Source organism: Tribolium madens, unplaced genomic scaffold (genome assembly GCF_015345945.1).
Source record: "Tribolium madens isolate multiple individuals breed KSU strain unplaced genomic scaffold, Tmad_KSU_1.1 Scaffold_7;HRSCAF=85;Tcas5.2_LG10, whole genome shotgun sequence".
Lineage (NCBI taxonomy): Eukaryota > Metazoa > Arthropoda > Insecta > Coleoptera > Tenebrionidae > Tribolium > Tribolium madens.
The window spans coordinates 6,194,512-6,212,612 of record NW_025401050.1 but is presented as its reverse complement, the minus strand read 5'-3'; the positions used below and the strand labels follow the sequence as shown (position 1 = coordinate 6,212,612).

Sequence of the window (18,101 nt, the reverse complement as noted above, 5' to 3'; positions counted from 1 at the left end):
GCTTAATTTTTGCAAAAATAAATTCATTTTATTTACTAGAGTGTCTCTTTTTCTAGTGTCATATTCTTCTTCTTCTATGTGCACATAAAATAAATCGTGAGCCGTTTTATTTCTCCACCTGAGTGTCCCATCTAATAAATTCTTCAAAGAAACACCCGTCTGAGTATCCTATTACCTAGGCAATTTGTTTTTGCCATTCTTTGGAAAAAATCCGCGGTGATAATTTGCAACAAACCGCTCACGGCTTTGTGTTTGTCTTCATTTACAAAATGTTAATAAAAATCAAAGTCAATTTCCTCTTGCTATTCAAAAAATGTGCCACCAGACTTTGCTACTGGTTCTTATTCCGCTTGATCCGAAAAAGAAAGCTTTGCTCAAATTACACCAACTTCCGACTTCCTCTTCGATTAAGCCACTCATTAGTTGATCGAAGTCATTAGATCGTGATTTTTTCACATCGAAAAATGAAGCCGCACAGGTGGTAATCGTTGTCATTATCCGTGCCAGTTGTTGGCCTTGTTTGAATAACATAATGACAACTCTTGGGTATGAACACTGTCATTTTTAAAATTACAGGTTCAACAGTTAACATTCGAGGTGCCAAGTCACAACGACAAATTCCCGTTTAATTAAATTATTAGAGAGTGATTGCGATTTGATTGCACACGAGCATGTCATTTCTTGGTCCATTAGGGTCTAATAAACAAGACATTTGATCATTGTCATTTCGTAATGGACATGTCCGCCCCTAGTTTATCAAAAGACGGCTATTTTGTATTGGAAGAAAGGGAACAATGTTCTTGGAAGAGTAATTGCAGCACATTAATGGCTCTATTAGGTGCAGATGCATGCTTTATGATGGTACGAAATAGTAAATCTTCCTGGAACATTAAACGAATTCTTGGCTAATGAAGAGAGTGATGTTGAGTTATTGTTACTTTTTGTCCGAAGGTTGGTATTATGCTAATTGGGACTTGATCAAGTCATTTTGGAAGAAGATATTAATTGATCATTATATGTTAAATAATATACTATTTTTCAGATATAATTCACTTTAGCCGTGAGTGTGTTAGGATAAAAAACCTTATATTTGAAACTTGAATAGTATATTATATCAAAAGAAAGAAATTTTTTATAGGCAAGCTGTTTATTACCCGAGATGTGTAGTATCAAGGGAAATAATGCGTGGCTATAAAAATATTCTTAACCGTGTTTTGTATAATTTTTTTTTCACTTCTAGCACTTTTATTACTCAGAAATACAATGGGTAAGAATACCTATTATTATTATTATTATTACAACCTACTTATCTGAGTTAGAAGAATTATTGTATTTTTATCGTAAATGTATTTTTTTTACTTCTGCATTCATTAATAGTAGACTACTTCAAAAAATTAAAGGAACAAAAAAATTTCCTAAATTTTTGGGTGATTTTTGAAAGGCTGTAACTCATCGAAAAATTATAGTATTTAGATTAAAAAAAAAACTATTTTGAAGCTTCACGTTTCTAGTTTTGAGAAAATTCAATTTTTTTTTATTTTGCTTTTGGTCCACGGACGTGGGGATTTTTTTTTAGTTAAGTCAATACATAGGCCGGATAGGCTGTACATTTATATTTAATATGCTTTTCTCGTACCCTCTTTACGTCAATTTGTCGCTGAGATATCTGACTTTAAATGAAAAAAGATACTTTTGTCATTGATCATAGATACGAGTATCTCAGTAACCAATGACCACATAGAGAATATAAACGTAGTGTGAAAAACTGTAATAAGAGAAAAAAGTAACTTTTTGCGTTGTTTTAGTAAATCTACTGCAAATTCACTAATATTAATGGGGAGAGAGGTGTTTTTACAGCTTAATGCACCCCTCATATCCCTGAAAAACCGATGTCTCGGACCGATTGATCAAAGTTTTACAAGAGAATTAAAGGAACAATTATACATATTATTTCTGAATGTTGTCTAATCTTCGTCAAAATGAGAAAAACATTTTTTTTCAGCTTTTTTTACAATTTTGCATTAGTTATTTGCTAAAATTAAACAAAAATTTTTTTTGAGTTTTTTTCAAAATTTGTAAAATAATTCAAGAAACAATACTGTTTAATTTTTGAAAAGAAATCAAAAAAATGTTTTTAATTTTTTAAATTTGCAAAAAATTCAAGTAACTTCTAAGAATTTTTGAAAAAAAATCAAAAATAATTTTTGAAAAATTTTTCGAATTTTCTTTTTTTTTCAAATTTAAGTAATAAGTCATGTAAAATTTTAAAAAAAGCTGAAAACATTTTGTTTTTCTCATTTTGATAAAGATTCGACAATATTCAGAAACAATATGTCCAATTGTTCCTTCAATTATTTTGAAAAACTTTGATCAATCGGTCCGAGAAAACGGTTTGATGAATCGATTTAAAAATTTACAGGGATATAAGGAGTACATTAAGCTGTAAAAACACCTACAAGCATTAGTCTCCCCATCAATATTAGTGAATGCGCAGTAGATTTACTAAAACCACGCAAAAGTTACTTTTCTCTCTTTTCTTTAAATCAATGTTGAGGGTGAAAAAAAATTTTTCAAAAAGTTATAAAAGGATCTTGTAAGACATTTATTACAGTTTTTGACACTATTCTTATATTCCCTGTGTGGTCATTGGTTGCTGAGATATCGATGATCAAAGACAAAGGGATCTTTTTTCATTTAAATCTTAGCAACAAATTGACGTAAAGAGAATATGAAGAAAGCATATTAAAGATGAATGAACAGGGTACCCAGCCTATCCATTGACTTAATTAAAAAAAAAAAAATCCCACATCCATGGACCAAAAGCAAAAACAAAAAAATTTAGAATTTTTTTTCTCGCGCTATTACTTAGGATTACGTGATAACCGTAGCACTGAAAAAAAAATTGCCAAAAGATCTCGAATATAGAAACTTAAAGCTTCAAAATAGTTTTTCTTTAATCTAGATACGACCATTTTTCGATGAGTTACATACAGTCTTTCAAAGAACACCAAAAAATTTAGGAAAATTTTTTGTTCCTTTCATTTTTTGGAGTGGTGTATATTATATCACAAGGTGGAGAAGAGATTTTTTATAGCCGAGTTCTTTATTTATTAAATAATAAATGCGAGGCTATAAAAATCTCTTTACTGTGTTTTATATAACTAGCATTACTAGCAAATTTATTACCCAGAAGCACACCGGTGAAAAATATAACCCTACTTAATGGACATGTTCCCTCAGATTCTAACATCATGTTGTAATTCACAACTATTATTATTTTTGTTAAAGTTCGAAATATTATTTTCTTCTTATCATAAATGAGGTTATGTCATTTTTATACTTCTGCAACTACTAAATAAGTAAGAAAGTAAGTAAGTAAGAAAATTTTACTTCATAATATAAAATAACAAAGAAACTGCAGAAAAAAGTGTTAAAATTTGCCTCACTATCATAGTACTTTTACAGGAAATACGAAATACCTAAACCCATTTGTTGTTTTAACAGTTTTGATATAGACAGAAGTATGTATTGGAGTTGGGGTTATTTTGATATTTTTAATAAGAAAATTTAAGTCTTTTTTATTTGATTTTGCATTAATTTCATCTTTAAATAGTTCAGTTAGTACTTGTGATGGTTATAGTTTTGAATAATAATAATAATATTCCGGAAATATTTGTACAATGTAATACCCTCCAACATCGGCATTTACCCACCTCTAATACATTATTATAGCCCTTGGTCCATAATGGAAAAGATTATTGACTACTACGGGAGAAAAACAACTTCACAACTTTTCGATAAACTAAATAATGGTATTTTTTCCCACTAGTAGTGAAAAAAAAGTATTTTCCAACTTCATAATATGAAGTGCTTGTTAAAATAACATAAAAAATGCAAAAAAGAAAAAAGTGTTCATTTTTAATGAGGAAGTTTTAGTCATTTTTTTTAATTTGCATTAATTTTATCTCGCTAGTATTTGTGATAAGAATAGTTTTCAATAATAATATTCTAAAAGAATTTGCATCAATGTAACCCCCCAATATCGTCATTTACCCACCTTTAATGGATACATTATTGCTCTTGGTCCATAATGATGAAGTAGGTAGTGAAAAATAGTATATTATATCACAACGTAGAGAAGAGATTTTTTGTAGTTGAGTTATTACCCGAGATGCTATAACCTTACTTGATGAGCATGTTGCCTTAAATGTAACATTTCGTAATTTCAATGTAGCCATGTAATCAAAATAATTTTAAAAATTTACTAATTAACCATCATAACTGAGTAAAAACCGTTTCAAATTGCAGTAAACGGTTGTTGCTAAGAAATAGTTAATTAATTTTGGAAAAAATTTGAGGTTACGTTCACCGTTGAAGTAAGTTAAGATGATTACTGACTGCTTTTACCTTTGACACCACTGTGTGCAAATTCTTCAGTTTTACCCATTAAATATGTATACTTAGAGGAAAAATATTGAAATAGTGATTAAAATTACTGTTCAAATTCAAATCACAATTACAACAGAGCGCCAATTGACATTAATCATCGGATGAATTTTTCTAAAAACCGCCCTAAATAATTATTCTCGGGATTATGGAAATAATTAGTTGCGCGGCTCGTGCTGGTAATTAATTACCTCGAATTAATTACAATTCTCTCGAGTTGTCGACTTGGCCATCCGTATTTCGCCACAAATGGAAGCTCGTGCCTTGGAGGTATGTACAAACTGGCGCAATAAGTAAGTCCCTTTGGTATAAAATTACGGAAATAAATCCGTTTCGTTTGAAAGCAATATAAATCCAGACCAATCTTTATCGTGACAGTGAGAATTCTTAATGGCAACGGTCGTCCCTATCGAAGTGCCTCATTAATTTCCTCCGGTGATTCACAGCAACAAATCTTAAATTCTGCCACTGTCTTAGTTACCTGATCATTAACCCTTGCACTCGGAACTTCATCTGTGACAAGCAGCACAGACCGGAGGATTATTTATTAATTCGAGTCGTCGTCAACGACGAGAAAACTATGAAAGAACAAATTCTCTACAAGGGACGCAAATACGTTTATTAATAATCCCGGAGTTGGACAATTTAATAGCTGCGGGTAAGTGATAAACTCCGGTGATATCGTTAGTAATTACTGACGGCTTGACGTTTTAATACGGTGTACTGATAAGTTAATTATAATTACGAATTCGTTGAGATTGCGAGGTGTTTTCCAACATTTCTAAGCTAAAACGGGATAAATATTATTAATTGAGAGAATAAAATTCGATTTGTGTTGGGCTGAGACTTAAGCCGTTGGAAATTAAAGAGGTTTATGTTGTAAATTACCGATAAACCTCTTTAGTTAATTGGAGACGTCGGAATTATTCATATTTACTAACAAGAGCACAACAACAGTAATTTGAATTTAGTTAAATATAGTGTTTCATTTTTTTATTCTTACATATTTAATTTTAGTTAGGGTACTTTTGTTATTTTATCTGAGTGTGTTAAAACTTGCCTCCCAGAGAAAAAATTCAATAATAAGATACCAGAAAAATAGAAAAAATTTTATCTGACAAAAATTTTGGCATTTATTTTTTTCACATTTAAGATTTTTTTATATCTATTTATTAATGATATTGTTGATCTTGTATATGTTTTTTTATAATTATATAGTAAAGGTACAAAAATGTTGTCAATAAAAGCCACAAATAACACTAAACAGAGTTACTTCCTTGTTTTCTCTTATAATAGCCTGTAGCAAAAAAAACTTGGAAAATTATTTTTCCAACAGAAATAAATAGAGTCAAAGTGCAAAATTTAAACTCTCATAATTTCAAAATATTTATAAATAGAATTTTTAATTTTTTTTCCCATGTTCCTGGTATCTTACCTTTTTCTCTGAAGCACGAGTTCTGGCGTAGCCTGCATAAATATAGGTTTATAGAAACTTTTTTTATTATTTTGATCTAGGAAATCACCTCCCAAGATCATTCGTTTTTTCGGACAGATTGTACAAGAATTACAAAATTTTTTCAAATATACAAAAATCTTAATCCTTGGTAGCTTTTATCTATGAAAAATTTTAGAATTTAGCTTATTTTTTAAGTCAGATTTTGTATTTTAAGAAAATTTATTTTTTGTAAAAACGTAAAAAGAAACCGAACAGCTTTGTGTGAATAAAAATAAAAACAATGCAAAAAAATATAAATTGAAACAACTTTAGTAAATAAACCAACAAAAATTTTCAGCACTTTTAAAAATGTTCGGTATCAAAATTTAAAAAACTGCAGTCAAGATGAGCTTATATCTTCTGTCTCTAAATTATTCAGTCACAGACAATACTGATCCAAATTTTATTAGAAAACATTCTACAAGAAAAATAAGAATACAAAAAATAGAAAGGTGAAACAAACACAAACAACAAAAAAAGATCAAAAACAGACAAACAAGAGCATTCCTAAAACGGGAAAGTAAAAACCAAAAATAAAAAATAACAACCCAATACAAATCAAGACCAAAAACAGACGCGAATAATGAAGAAAAAAACAACAAACTAATTTAAACAATTTTCGAAAAAAAACCAGAAGTTAATTTTAGAACAAAAAAATGTTCTGCGAAGCTTCTTTTAACCGTTTTTGTTTTAAATTTTTTAGCTGTCTAGCTACAGAAGAATTTATTGACTGTATTATTTAACATTGATCAGAAATTTATTAGAAAACAAGAACACGAAGAATTGAAAAAACAACAGGTACAAAATAAATAAAGACAAATAAGTATAAATAAAAATTGAAAACACGAATTTTTCTCATTTTTTTTCTGGGGGCGAGTTCTGGCGCACCCTGTATAATGGTTTTGTGAATTATTGGAAAAACATATTAAAAGACGCACCTCTTTCAGGGGGTGTACTTTCCCAATAATATTTTTTGATACATATTTATAGGAAACTTTTGGCTTAAAATTAAATATTCAATCACCTGTTTCAATTTGTAACTATAAAAACGAAACACCCTGTACAATACATACCAATATTAATAAACAATAAATTATTAATTAATACTAGATGCGCCATTTGTAATATTTTGTAAGGCGGCGATTGATCCCAGCCATTAAAGAAAGACAGTAAACAAAAGAATTACAGTTATTAACAAAGATAGAGATAGTTTTTGATGTAGGGCAGAAAAGCACTAAAGTGTTTAAAACAATTATTTTAAATTTCTCTCTTATTTTTGGACAAGTTTTGCTTAATTTTAATAACTTACATTTAAGAAGAAACAGAATAATAAGAAGTAAAAAAAAGTAATTAAATTACAAACATTTATTATTTTTGAATTAAATATCGAAAACTAGACTTTTATTAGTGGTATAATAAACTTTTTATGGTATGGTATGTTTCAATTTGCAGATATTTTTTTCTTTTCGATTATAGAATCGCAGATCATTAATTTCGTATTTCACAAAAATTGTACCACAAAATCGCATCTAAATTATTTAACTTTTAAGTTTTTAAAGACCCCTTTAGCATTTTTGAGCTATGTTCCAGAAATTGTCAATTAAAATTAAAGAAATTGGTTCATAATGTATAGAATTAGTAAAATAATCAAAGAACTACATAATAATACAAAAATAAAGTTAAAATTCACAAAAGAAGACCATTCAACAGCTGATTCGCTATGTCCGTCTCTTTTCTATCTAGAGCTTAAAAGCTCTCATTCTAAGGCGCATCTAGTAAGATCATTGATACCAACACAAATAAATCAGTTTTAAAAATCAACCAAAACTTGTTTAAGACATTTTCAATAAACAAGGAAGTCATTCACGTTCATGATAACTTAATTACCCAACTGCCAAAAGTGCAATATCAAAATTAGCAACGGTTACAGACTTGATGAAACTTTCACGCTTTCAGTAATGAACACATCTGTTTTGTAAGTCGTTTCATTATTTCATTGTCGTCGGCTTATTTATGCACATCAAAAAAACATTTCTCATGTGGGTACACTGCTTTATGTAGGTACACACATCAAAAGATGAAATATTTTTCTTCACTTGTTAAATAACGGGACACAAAACAAATAAAATAAATCAGGATTTAAACAGCATGAACCCTAAATTTGGACGTAAGTAACACATTTCCGCCTTCGGTTTCATTAGATTTGAAAAAACAAAATTCTATTGACTTTGACGCCTACTAAATGTTGGCAAATTATAGGTTTTTTCTTTCCAATGTGTTAAAACTGTGCTACTTCGATAGCAAACACGTGTGACAGGTAGAAATTTAAAATTTCTCCTAAATTATCCTAACACGAATATAAAGGAGGTAAGTTAACTTTATTTCCTTACGTCGCTGATCTAAATACTCAGATTTCGTCCTCCCTATTGTCTTACTGCACGTGTATGGTAGTCGTAACTGTTCACACAGCATCGTTAATTAAATCCTAACTTTATCAAATTAGGGCAGAATGCAATATTTACATTGAATGAAAAACCTTTCTCGTAACGGCACATCCCTACAAAGATATAGTTTTTGCTACATAAATGTCACCTTTGAGAATATTGGAGCAGGTCAACGCAAAATATATGTATGTAAGACAGCATTGCGATTTTTCGAAGAAATAGCGAATTTAGAAAAGTCGTCGTTAAATTTACGACTTTGGTTTTTAATTGTCGCCTAATTGGGGCAATAAAGATTTTTCAACCTCGCCGCAATGGGTGGAAAAATGCGATAAAGTAGGTTATCAAATTGTCAAAAGAAGGAAAACGGATGATATAAGTGAAGAGTTGGCTACAAATTGTTGGGATTGCTTTTTCTTGATATTAATGGACCGCAGAGGGAATTCATTATCTAAAACTAGTTATTGTATAATAAATTACGGTAACTAGTCATTATTTTCTTGATAAATTGTGATTTGCCGCTGCTTTTTTTCGTAATAATGTTATTGGCAAATAAATTATAGAGGACTTGTTTGTAACTTACCGCACACTTTGACGTGTCGAGGATTTCGACTTCCGTTGTCACGTTGTCGAACGTCACGTTGTGTCGGTATAGAAAATCTGAAAATTTTAAATTATAATTAATTATGGATGATTAACTTCTCACAAAAAAAAATGTGCCAAAAATAGTTATTTTAAGTCTGAAAAAACAAATTTTAGAGATTTAAGTGAGTTCCTGTGAGTGTATACAAAAAATATACTTTTCAGCTGTCAATAACTCAAAAATAAGGCTAAATAGGTGCAAAAAACGCCAATACCAACCCCTGAAAGTATTATTGCATTTCATTATTTCATGGCAACTTTACTTCCGGTACAATATTTATTTTTCCTTAACTTGTGGTTACTTAAAATCAAAATATTAACAAAATATCCACTGCTTTAAATAAACAAAAAATTCACAAAACTAATGAATGGGGTAAAACATAATATGCAAAGTGTTCCATTTTACGATAGAAATATGTGATTTTTTTTAATATGTATACAATTTTCAACTTAATTAAAATAATTGGTTTTTGAGTAATGACGTCTTCGACATTTTTTTTTAATTATTGTTTTAGCCAACTCGATAGATCTTTTAATTGTCGAAATGACAACACAAAAAATTGAATATTACAAAAAGTTTTCGAAAAAAATATCATCCAAAAAGCGAAATAATATCAACAAAAAACAAACATAAAATTTAAATCAAGTTGAGAATTTTGTATTTTTTAAAAAGAAAATTGATCTGTTCGAGCATTTTTGTTAAAATCAAATATTTTCAGTCTTAATAGATACGATAATTCCATAATTTTGTCGCTTACTGTATTATAATTATAATTTTTAAAAACTATATAAAAAAACTCAAAACTGATTAAGTCACAAAAAAGTGTAGAATGAAGAGTGTTCTACAAATCTGATAAATTATTATTTTTTTAGTAATTTAAAAATATTCTTAATGAATTACGAGTATTATTAAATTTATTGTTTATTATCTTAAAATATAACGTAGAAATAACGTTTATTTTTTTTTCATTTTTGGTTAATAAGGCACCCTAACCTGTACAGGGTGTTTCGCGTAATTTTACGAGGCCTGCGCCTGTAAGATGCAATCAATAATACATATTCCGATACGAACTCGATTACAAATTTTGAAAAATTGAATAATCTTCTCTAGTTTGTTCACCCTTAAAAAACTTACAACGTTTTTAGTTAGTTAGTGATTAAGAACTAGAGTCATAATCATGCCGTTTCTTGATAGAACAAATGATAATTGTTTCTGAAAAACTGTTTATAACTATTAATCAAACAGTGATTAGTTTCCAAAAATTAAATAGTTAGAAGTGTATTTTTTGTATCCAGTGTTTTGTGACTTTTGTATATTTGGGTGCGTACATTAGGCGCAAGCCTCGTAAAGTTGTGTGAAACACCCTGTATATCTACAACTCCATTTTTTTTCTAATATATACACAAAAGTTACTCTTGGTAAATTATTTTCTCTTCGACTGTGCATTGATTTCAAAGTATTCAAAGTCATTATTATATTTTTGTTATTACATTTTGTCATTATTCCAAATCCACATTTCAAAAATACTATTTTTTTCGGTTTGATCGGAAGCAAAAACATTTCATTTTTTCTTAACTTTTAATTTAAAATCAGTGATTGTGGGTACAGCATCTCAAACGCTTAAAAGTTACCTACTTCCTTAATATATATACAAGGTGTTTTTCCAGGGGCGCCATTTAAAATTTTCTTGAGGGGGAGGGGGCAATAAGTTAATTTATTGGCACACGAGTAAGCTTTAAAAATTAATTGTCACGCTAGATAATAATTTTAACACCTAGGAATGTAACTAACTGCATATAATTTATTCATTTAAACAATAAAAATAAAAACAAACAGTAATTTAAATAACACACTCAGTTACAGGATCAGTTAAAAGGTGAATTTATTATCTAGATAGGGTAATTCTAGTCAGGGGGGCGCCATTGCCCCCCGTAATGACGCCCCTGTGTTTATTCTAACAGTGTATAAAATTGCAACTCATAGTTTACCTCAAAAAAAACACTAAAAAATTAAGAGTAAAAATAAAATACTGCCGGAGAATAAGCGTTTTCAAGGGCTTTTGTGAAAATAACTTATTTTGATGTATTTTAATTTTTATCATAAAACTTTATCATTCTGTATATCAAAAATGAAGCTTTAAAAAACTATCGTCTATTTGATAAATTAATATTAATTATCGATGTAGAATATGTGGTTGTAACTTTTCGCAATATTAATAAAACACGCTGTATATCTATACACAAGTGGCTAAAAAAGTGGATACAGCTAAATAAAAATTTGAAAAACAAATTACCAAATTGTATTGAAATTTGGTACATGGAAGGTATTTAAATTTTGAAATATTTCTACCCTCATTGGTTATAAAGATACAAAACTAACTTGATTTWTTTTTGAGTACGAAAAGCTAAATTTAACAATTTGAAATAGAGCTCTTTTTCTAAATTCAGTGATGTTATACATTTGAGTTAAAAGGTAAAAAAAAACTACAATTTGTATTTTTTTATTCTACAAGAGATAAAACTAGAAAGGAAAAGTGAAAATGTAAAAATTATGACCCACCATTGCATCATAAAAACTCAGTTTTTCCGCACTATTAAAAATAAATTGTTTATAAATCTGTCAACAGTGATACTTTTGCGCATTCCGTACTCACTCATCCTTGACCAAATTCTCCGGTTTGTTTACTTAACTAATTAGGCAGTTTAAATTAAAATAAATGAGAATTTAGTTAAAAGCGTGCCTAACTATGCTTGGATACCCATGAGTGATTTTCCCACTTAAAGAAAATTCCTGATCCAAAATTACAACAGCACAATTGATTTTATTCACAATCATAAAATAATAATTAAATTGCATGTGAAAAATTGTAAAGTTCCAACCCGAAAACTGATAAGGAACTGACCACTTCCCAATCTGAACTGTCAATGTGATGTTTTCCAAATTGAATTTTTCTTCTTAGCTTTTAAAGAGGATGATTGTGAACAAAATAGTATACAAACCTTAATGATCGTTGCTTCATTGTACCTCGGCTTATTGCAAATTTCGCCTTGAAGCACCTCCCACCTCGGTTTGTAATCTACTATTTCCTTTTTTAAGCTCAGTATTACACATGTGGCGAGTTAATCCAAAAATAGCTCCAGAAAGCAGTGGTTGTAAATTAATTAATTCTTCCTAATAAGAACCAGAGGTCAAAATACCATCTGTGGTACTTTTTTTGTTACTATATTTAAACTTGTCTGGCAGTACCATGACCTACACATAAAATATCCTTTATAATGGTCAGACTATGCAATCATATATTAGTAAGCAATTTCTAATAAATGCACCATTATTTATTAACGCACCATTTAGATATAAATTAATAAAGTGGCGTCTATTACCGATACACCTAAGAAGGAAAGAATAAATCATTTCTAGAACAACAATTTATATTACAAAATATTATTAAATGGTCGCTATTATTTACAACCCGACGTGTAAGAATGACAATATTGTCACTTTGTCAGCCGATTGTGAATATAAATAAATTTTTGACCTAGTTATTAATGCATAGTGTCTCACAGATAATAAATGGTGAGGTACTCAACAGTTACCCAACTTCTGACTAAGAACACAAGAGAAAAAATCAAAATTAACATATTTGATAAACGGGGTTTTATTGACCCTGTCTTGCTATTAAAATAAAAGGTTTCAAACCCTAAAATGATAAAAAGCTATCTTAATTGTCAAATTCCTGGAGGCAAATAGGAAAGTCGTTTTTTTCGATTTTGAAATGATGACTCGAAATGGGGTCAGATTTATGTGAATTTTTCCAGAGATATTAACAGTCGCTTTAAAGCTAATTGATGCGGGAAGATTAATTGGATCGTAAAGATAACGAAAGTCAAATTAACATTTTGGAGGAATTTTTCTCATGTAAAATTGGGTATACAAGACTGAAGAATTCGCTATCGACTTGTTAAAGAATTAGTCACAACTTTGATAATTTTTCAATTTGAAATTGTAAGTAGCTAAACATAACCGCATAACTGAATAACAAGGCAGTTAAGAAATAGAGGGTGCGCCAGAACTCGCGCCCCAGAGAAAAATGCCATATAAGGTAAGATACCAGGAACATGGAAAAAATGTAAAAAAAAATATCTATAAAAATTTCGAAGTTGTGAGGGTTTAAAGTTTGCATTTTAACTCTATTTATTTCTGTTGGAAAAATAATTTTCCAAGTTTTTTTTGCTATAGGCTATTAAAAGAAGAAACAAGGAAGCTGTATCCTAAATTGTAACTCTGTTCAATGTTATTTGTGGCTTTTGTTGGCAAAATTTTTGTCCCTTTACTAAATACTTGGAAAAAAACATATACAAGATCATCAGTATCATTAAATAGATATAAAAAAATGTGAAATGTCAAAAAATATGTGTCAAAATTTTTTGACAGATAGAATTTTTTAAACATTTTTTTTCATGTTCCTGGTATCTTACCTTACTTGAAAATTTTCTCTGGGGCGCGAGTTCTGGCGCACCCTGTATAGAGGGTGACTCAGCTAAGTCAACTCAAGTCATTAATTTGAATTGGTTGAGCAAAAGTCATTTGTATGAACGAATCAGTCATTGCAATTACACCACTCTATGGTTTAAAAAAGTTACACTGTATATTTTCATAATAGTAAATTTTAATTTATTAAACTGTAGATAACACAAAATTATTCAACATGGCCCTAGTATATAAACTTTTTTACGTTTATTTATTTTACACAATGGCTCACTTCACTAAAGTAAGTATTCCTAACATTTTAAGAATTCCTGGTAATAGCAAAAATATTTGTATAGGTCATAATCCTTGTCGTGGTATTGATGACAGTCATCGACAATAGCGAAGGTAAGTGTGATTTTTTCTTAATTTGACCAGATAATTTTTTTATTCTAGGAATTATAGGCCTTCCACATTTTCTTAAAAAAATAATAATTAAGAGAATGTTAAAAAAGTTAGGCTTAAAAAAATCGCACAAGTTCCACCATGGAATATTAAAAAGCCCAGGTTTTGGTAACGGTTTAAGGGTTATCTAGGTTTCAGTTGCTTTCAACGTAATTGAAACTGGAATTGAAAAACCTTCAAAATATAATAAAGTTATAAATAATAAATAAATAACTGTTGAGTCAATAAGAGTTTCTTTTTTTATGTATAGTGTGTTTACAATGTAGCACTAGTTTCAAGTTGTTAGCTCATCTTGGCTGTATCACCCTGTACAATTTTGAATTTTTTTCACTCTTTGCGTACTCATATCTGGCAAAGTGATTTATTTTAATTTATAAAGGATTTCAAATCGTAAGTTTTTAGTAATTCAATATGGAACCAAATTATTTTAATCACTGTTTAAATGTCAAATTTCGTTCTCATATGTCAAAACCAAAATTTTTAGTCTGGTAGGTAATTCATTAAAAAAACGGCAAAAGCAAAATTTGATGTATTATGTTATTAGGAGCAAAAGTGATAGTTTATGTAGCAAAACTGAACGTTTATTTAATTCAGCTGAGCCACATAAAGTCACACATAAAAGAAAAGCCACATAAACTCACTTTTACTCCGAATAACATATACTATTTTATCCGCAAACCTCTCCAGAAATTGCTAAAATAGAAAAAAACAAGAAACGTAATGGTAAAAGTAAAAGTGCTAAGGCACAAAAATATAATTTTTACTTCACGGTTGAAAAGTAAAACATTTACCTATGACATTTAGTCATAAAAATGGTCACTTTTGTGACGTTTGCGGATAAACAATACCTACTATTTCACAGTTATGAAAAATTAATATAAAAAATATAAAAAATCGCAGGAATGAAAAATGAAGACAAAATATTTATACAGGTTGAAACAGAAATAAATACATTAATTTTAACTACATGCAGGACTCGCCAAATTCAACACTTTTTCTTGTCAAATCTCGTACTCGTGTATATTGACCGAGCAGCGCTAATTGCAAACACTCTGTATAAAAATAATTATATACATATAAATAAAGATGAAAAAAAGCAATAGAATTTAGTTTGCCTACTGTAAAAGACATTAATTTACATTTCAAGTTTGGAATTCAAAACTTTATTATAAACATAAAAAATAAAAATACATAACATGAATATGTTTACCCTTCGTTTTTTTTACATATTTATAAATATAGTCACGTAAGACAGTTTTATAGCAAAATTTTGTAATTTTTTTGGTATAGATAACACAAAATTATTCAAAACAACTCCTATATAAGTTGGAAACAATGACTTACTTCTTATAAATCCACAATGACTCGCATTGTAAAAGTAAGTACTTTTAAAACCAAAAAATATTTAGTGTTTAATAAAATATTCTTATAGGCAGTCATATTAGTTGCTTTGTTGATGACAGTCATCAACACAAGCGAAGGTGAGACGATTTTTTTCTCAAATTTCTACCAATTTATTTTTTTTACAAACAGGTGCACCAGGTCTAATTACCAAATTAGTAAAATTTCAACTTAATCCTATAAAAAAAATTCTTGATCCATTGAAATTGAGGGAGATGATAGGTGGAGGTCCAGGTTTGTGAATTATTGCAACTTTTTTTTAGTAATTTTCGTTTCGTAGGCGGTGGTGGTGGCAGCAGCGGCGGCGGCAGTAACGGCGGTGGCGGCAGTAGCGGTGGTGGCAGTAGTGGCGGTGGCGGCAGTAGCGTCGGGCAAAAACCCCCACAATCAGGATAAAAATACCGATCTTTGTTTCATTTTTTTGAGGATACTTGGCGATTAGGTGGTTCATAATTCTTTGATATCTTAAGAAAAATTATAAAAGGTAAAATATGTTTTAAATAAATAATTTACAACTTCCTCGTCTAGTTTTTTTCATCTAAGTCTAATGTTCACACTAGTTATCATACAGGGTGATCCGGCTAAACATCAAATTAGAAGTATTTTGAGTCCTGATAATGATATTTATTTAAAAATTTGGACATAACCTTAATCGATTACGTCCTACTCAATGAAAATATTTTCAAGATGGCGACATTTCCGCTTATACCGGAAGTGAATATCAACTTTGTTATTTTAAATAGAAAGCTATGTTTTTTATTGCGTTTTTGGATTCCCTGAGTTATTTTATAAGAGTTAACATCAATCTTCTCTATACCTAAGTACAGCCCTTTTAGAGATTTTTAAACTTTTTTAATTTAATTTAATTTAATATAATCTTCTAAAATCGATAATTCTAAATTATTCTACATTATGAAATAAATTATTATTAATAAAAAAGAAAGTAGTCGTAATTCTTGACAATTTTTAAGATTCTCAAATTTCTAATTATTTTGACGTATTGTATTTTTATTTTTTTCATCGTCTTACACAGCGTGAAAGAGAGCTCGGTTTTATCCGTGATGTGTCATTCCGTTGCCATTTTGCCCATTATCTTGTGAAAGAAGCTTTTACTCAGGCACACAGTAGGTGGTCCAATCTTTATCGGACGTTTAGCGACATCCAGCAAGCTCGCGACAACTTCTTGACTCAAAGATTTTTAAAACTGACCAATTAACGAATAAATGGAAAGCAGAATTTGTTAATGAGAGAAATAAATCCTTGTGGATTGTCTTGTTGTTTCTTATTTCCGGTTCCTGTATGAAAAATTGAAACACTCACAATTTTATTTTATTTTTCGAACTGGTTCCATTATTCCAAGACAGGGTACTTAACATTTCAAAAAACACTTTGTACTAAAGTAATAAACCGTGAAAGCTTTTTACTTCCGCCACTTTGTGCTAGAAAAATTGCTAATTTCAAAACCAAAACAGTTTCTAATTATTCTTATGTAAGAATCGCCATTTACTCCATTTACTCTTTAATTACTTGAAAGAAAAACTCACCACTCGTCGAACTGTATTCTCCAATATAACGCTTCGTTAGGTAGCGAACGGTGACAGCTGAAACAAGCAAAGAAAGGAATAATTAATACGATTAGGAAGCTATAACACAGTGAATTTTTTCCTCGTTCTGTTGTTTATACGATCGTTACGAAAAGATGGGATTGCGAACACGATTTTCCTGCAAGTGAGTGATGTAACGAGAGCTCCGATATTGAGTTGTCACTCAGTTCGTTGGCAAAAACTGGTTCTATCGTGCTGCCACAGATTCCTAAAGGACATCAATATTCACTCTCGTGTACCATCATTTTGCCTTTTTTACAATCCAATCAATTCTGATCATTTCTCACGGACCGAAATCAATGTCTAACATGTTGCATGGTGACAGGACAAGACGTGCAAGATAACAAATGGGGGCTTTTGCTAAACCGCTGACAAATAATTACGACATTTGCGACAAAATTACGACACGGTCCGCGGAATGGAGACGTTAAATGTCGGAGTTATTGGAGTTCTAACCCCACTTGAGAGGTCTACGCCGCTACGCGTCTACGATGGACAACGTCAAATGTCAAAATTGACAGGCCTACTGCGATGCTTTTTGCCGGCGCCAGTCGCTATTATTAGTTTAGGCATATTTCGTAACTGTAGGTGAAGTCAGGAAACGACCAAGAATCAGAACAAATACAAATAAATCTCTAATATTATCTCGATGTCCGCCTCGACTACAATAAATCCCATAAAAGTTTTGTTTGGGAAAAAACGGCCAACTTGTGTGCAATTGCACGCTTCTACTTTTATTTTCTTCATATGTACTTATACCAGTATATAGCCCTGAGGAATTTTAATGAAGCTAAAGTGCATCGTAATAAAACAACTAATGTATAGGTTAAAAATGATACCTGTTAAGTAGTAGAGAGTGGTGGGGCTTACGTAATTTTAACCGACAGATGACTTAAACGTTGAATATTTGAAATTACTCCTAGATCGTAGGTGTGATATAAAGAAAGATATAGAAAACAATAAAATTTTGCCTATTATTCCAAAACCACCTTGTATATGTATACCCAATTTTTGTCAAACTTAAAATTTAGATCTAAAATCAGAAATAATACCTAATAATAATAATAAATATGCTAAAAAAATATAAATCGAAATTTTAATAATTCAAATTAAAATTAACACACTTTCCACACGTTTAATTA

The 18,101-nt window shown here is 29.9% G+C and overlaps 2 protein-coding genes across 4 annotated transcripts in view; one reads left to right on the top strand and one right to left on the bottom strand.

Moving 5' to 3' along the window:
• Positions 1 to 18,101, bottom strand: part of LOC123010083 (ras-related and estrogen-regulated growth inhibitor-like) — a 111,219-nt gene that overhangs the window by 37,691 nt on the left and 55,427 nt on the right. For both annotated transcript variants that reach the window (XM_044406756.1, XM_044406757.1), the window contains exons 2-3: positions 16,900 to 16,956; positions 8,966 to 9,042 (exon numbers count right to left, since the gene is read on the bottom strand). In XM_044406756.1, the coding sequence (XP_044262691.1) occupies positions 8,966 to 9,042; positions 16,900 to 16,956 (134 nt within the window). The remainder of the gene's footprint in view (positions 1 to 8,965; positions 9,043 to 16,899; positions 16,957 to 18,101) is intronic.
• On the top strand, positions 15,242 to 15,874 carry LOC123010084 (RNA-binding protein Raly-like). Of its 2 annotated transcripts, none has more exons than XM_044406759.1 (4): positions 15,242 to 15,332; positions 15,387 to 15,435; positions 15,488 to 15,583; positions 15,636 to 15,874. In XM_044406759.1, the coding sequence occupies exons 1-4, from the start codon at positions 15,315 to 15,317 to the stop codon at positions 15,749 to 15,751; spliced, it is 279 nt and encodes a 92-aa protein (XP_044262694.1). In that variant the 5' UTR covers positions 15,242 to 15,314; the 3' UTR covers positions 15,752 to 15,874. The 2 variants fall into 2 exon arrangements, with proteins under 2 accessions (XP_044262694.1, XP_044262693.1); XM_044406758.1 differs by having other exon boundaries at positions 15,488 to 15,589.

Bases quoted from the DNA above. Each gene is read 5' to 3' on its own strand.
- LOC123010084 (XM_044406758.1), top strand. The intron at 15,436-15,487 runs GTGAGACGATTT...TTTTACAAACAG, and splicing joins AGTCATCAACACAAGCGAAG to GTGCACCAGGTCTAATTACC. The intron at 15,590-15,635 runs GTTTGTGAATTA...TTCGTTTCGTAG, and splicing joins GATGATAGGTGGAGGTCCAG to GCGGTGGTGGTGGCAGCAGC.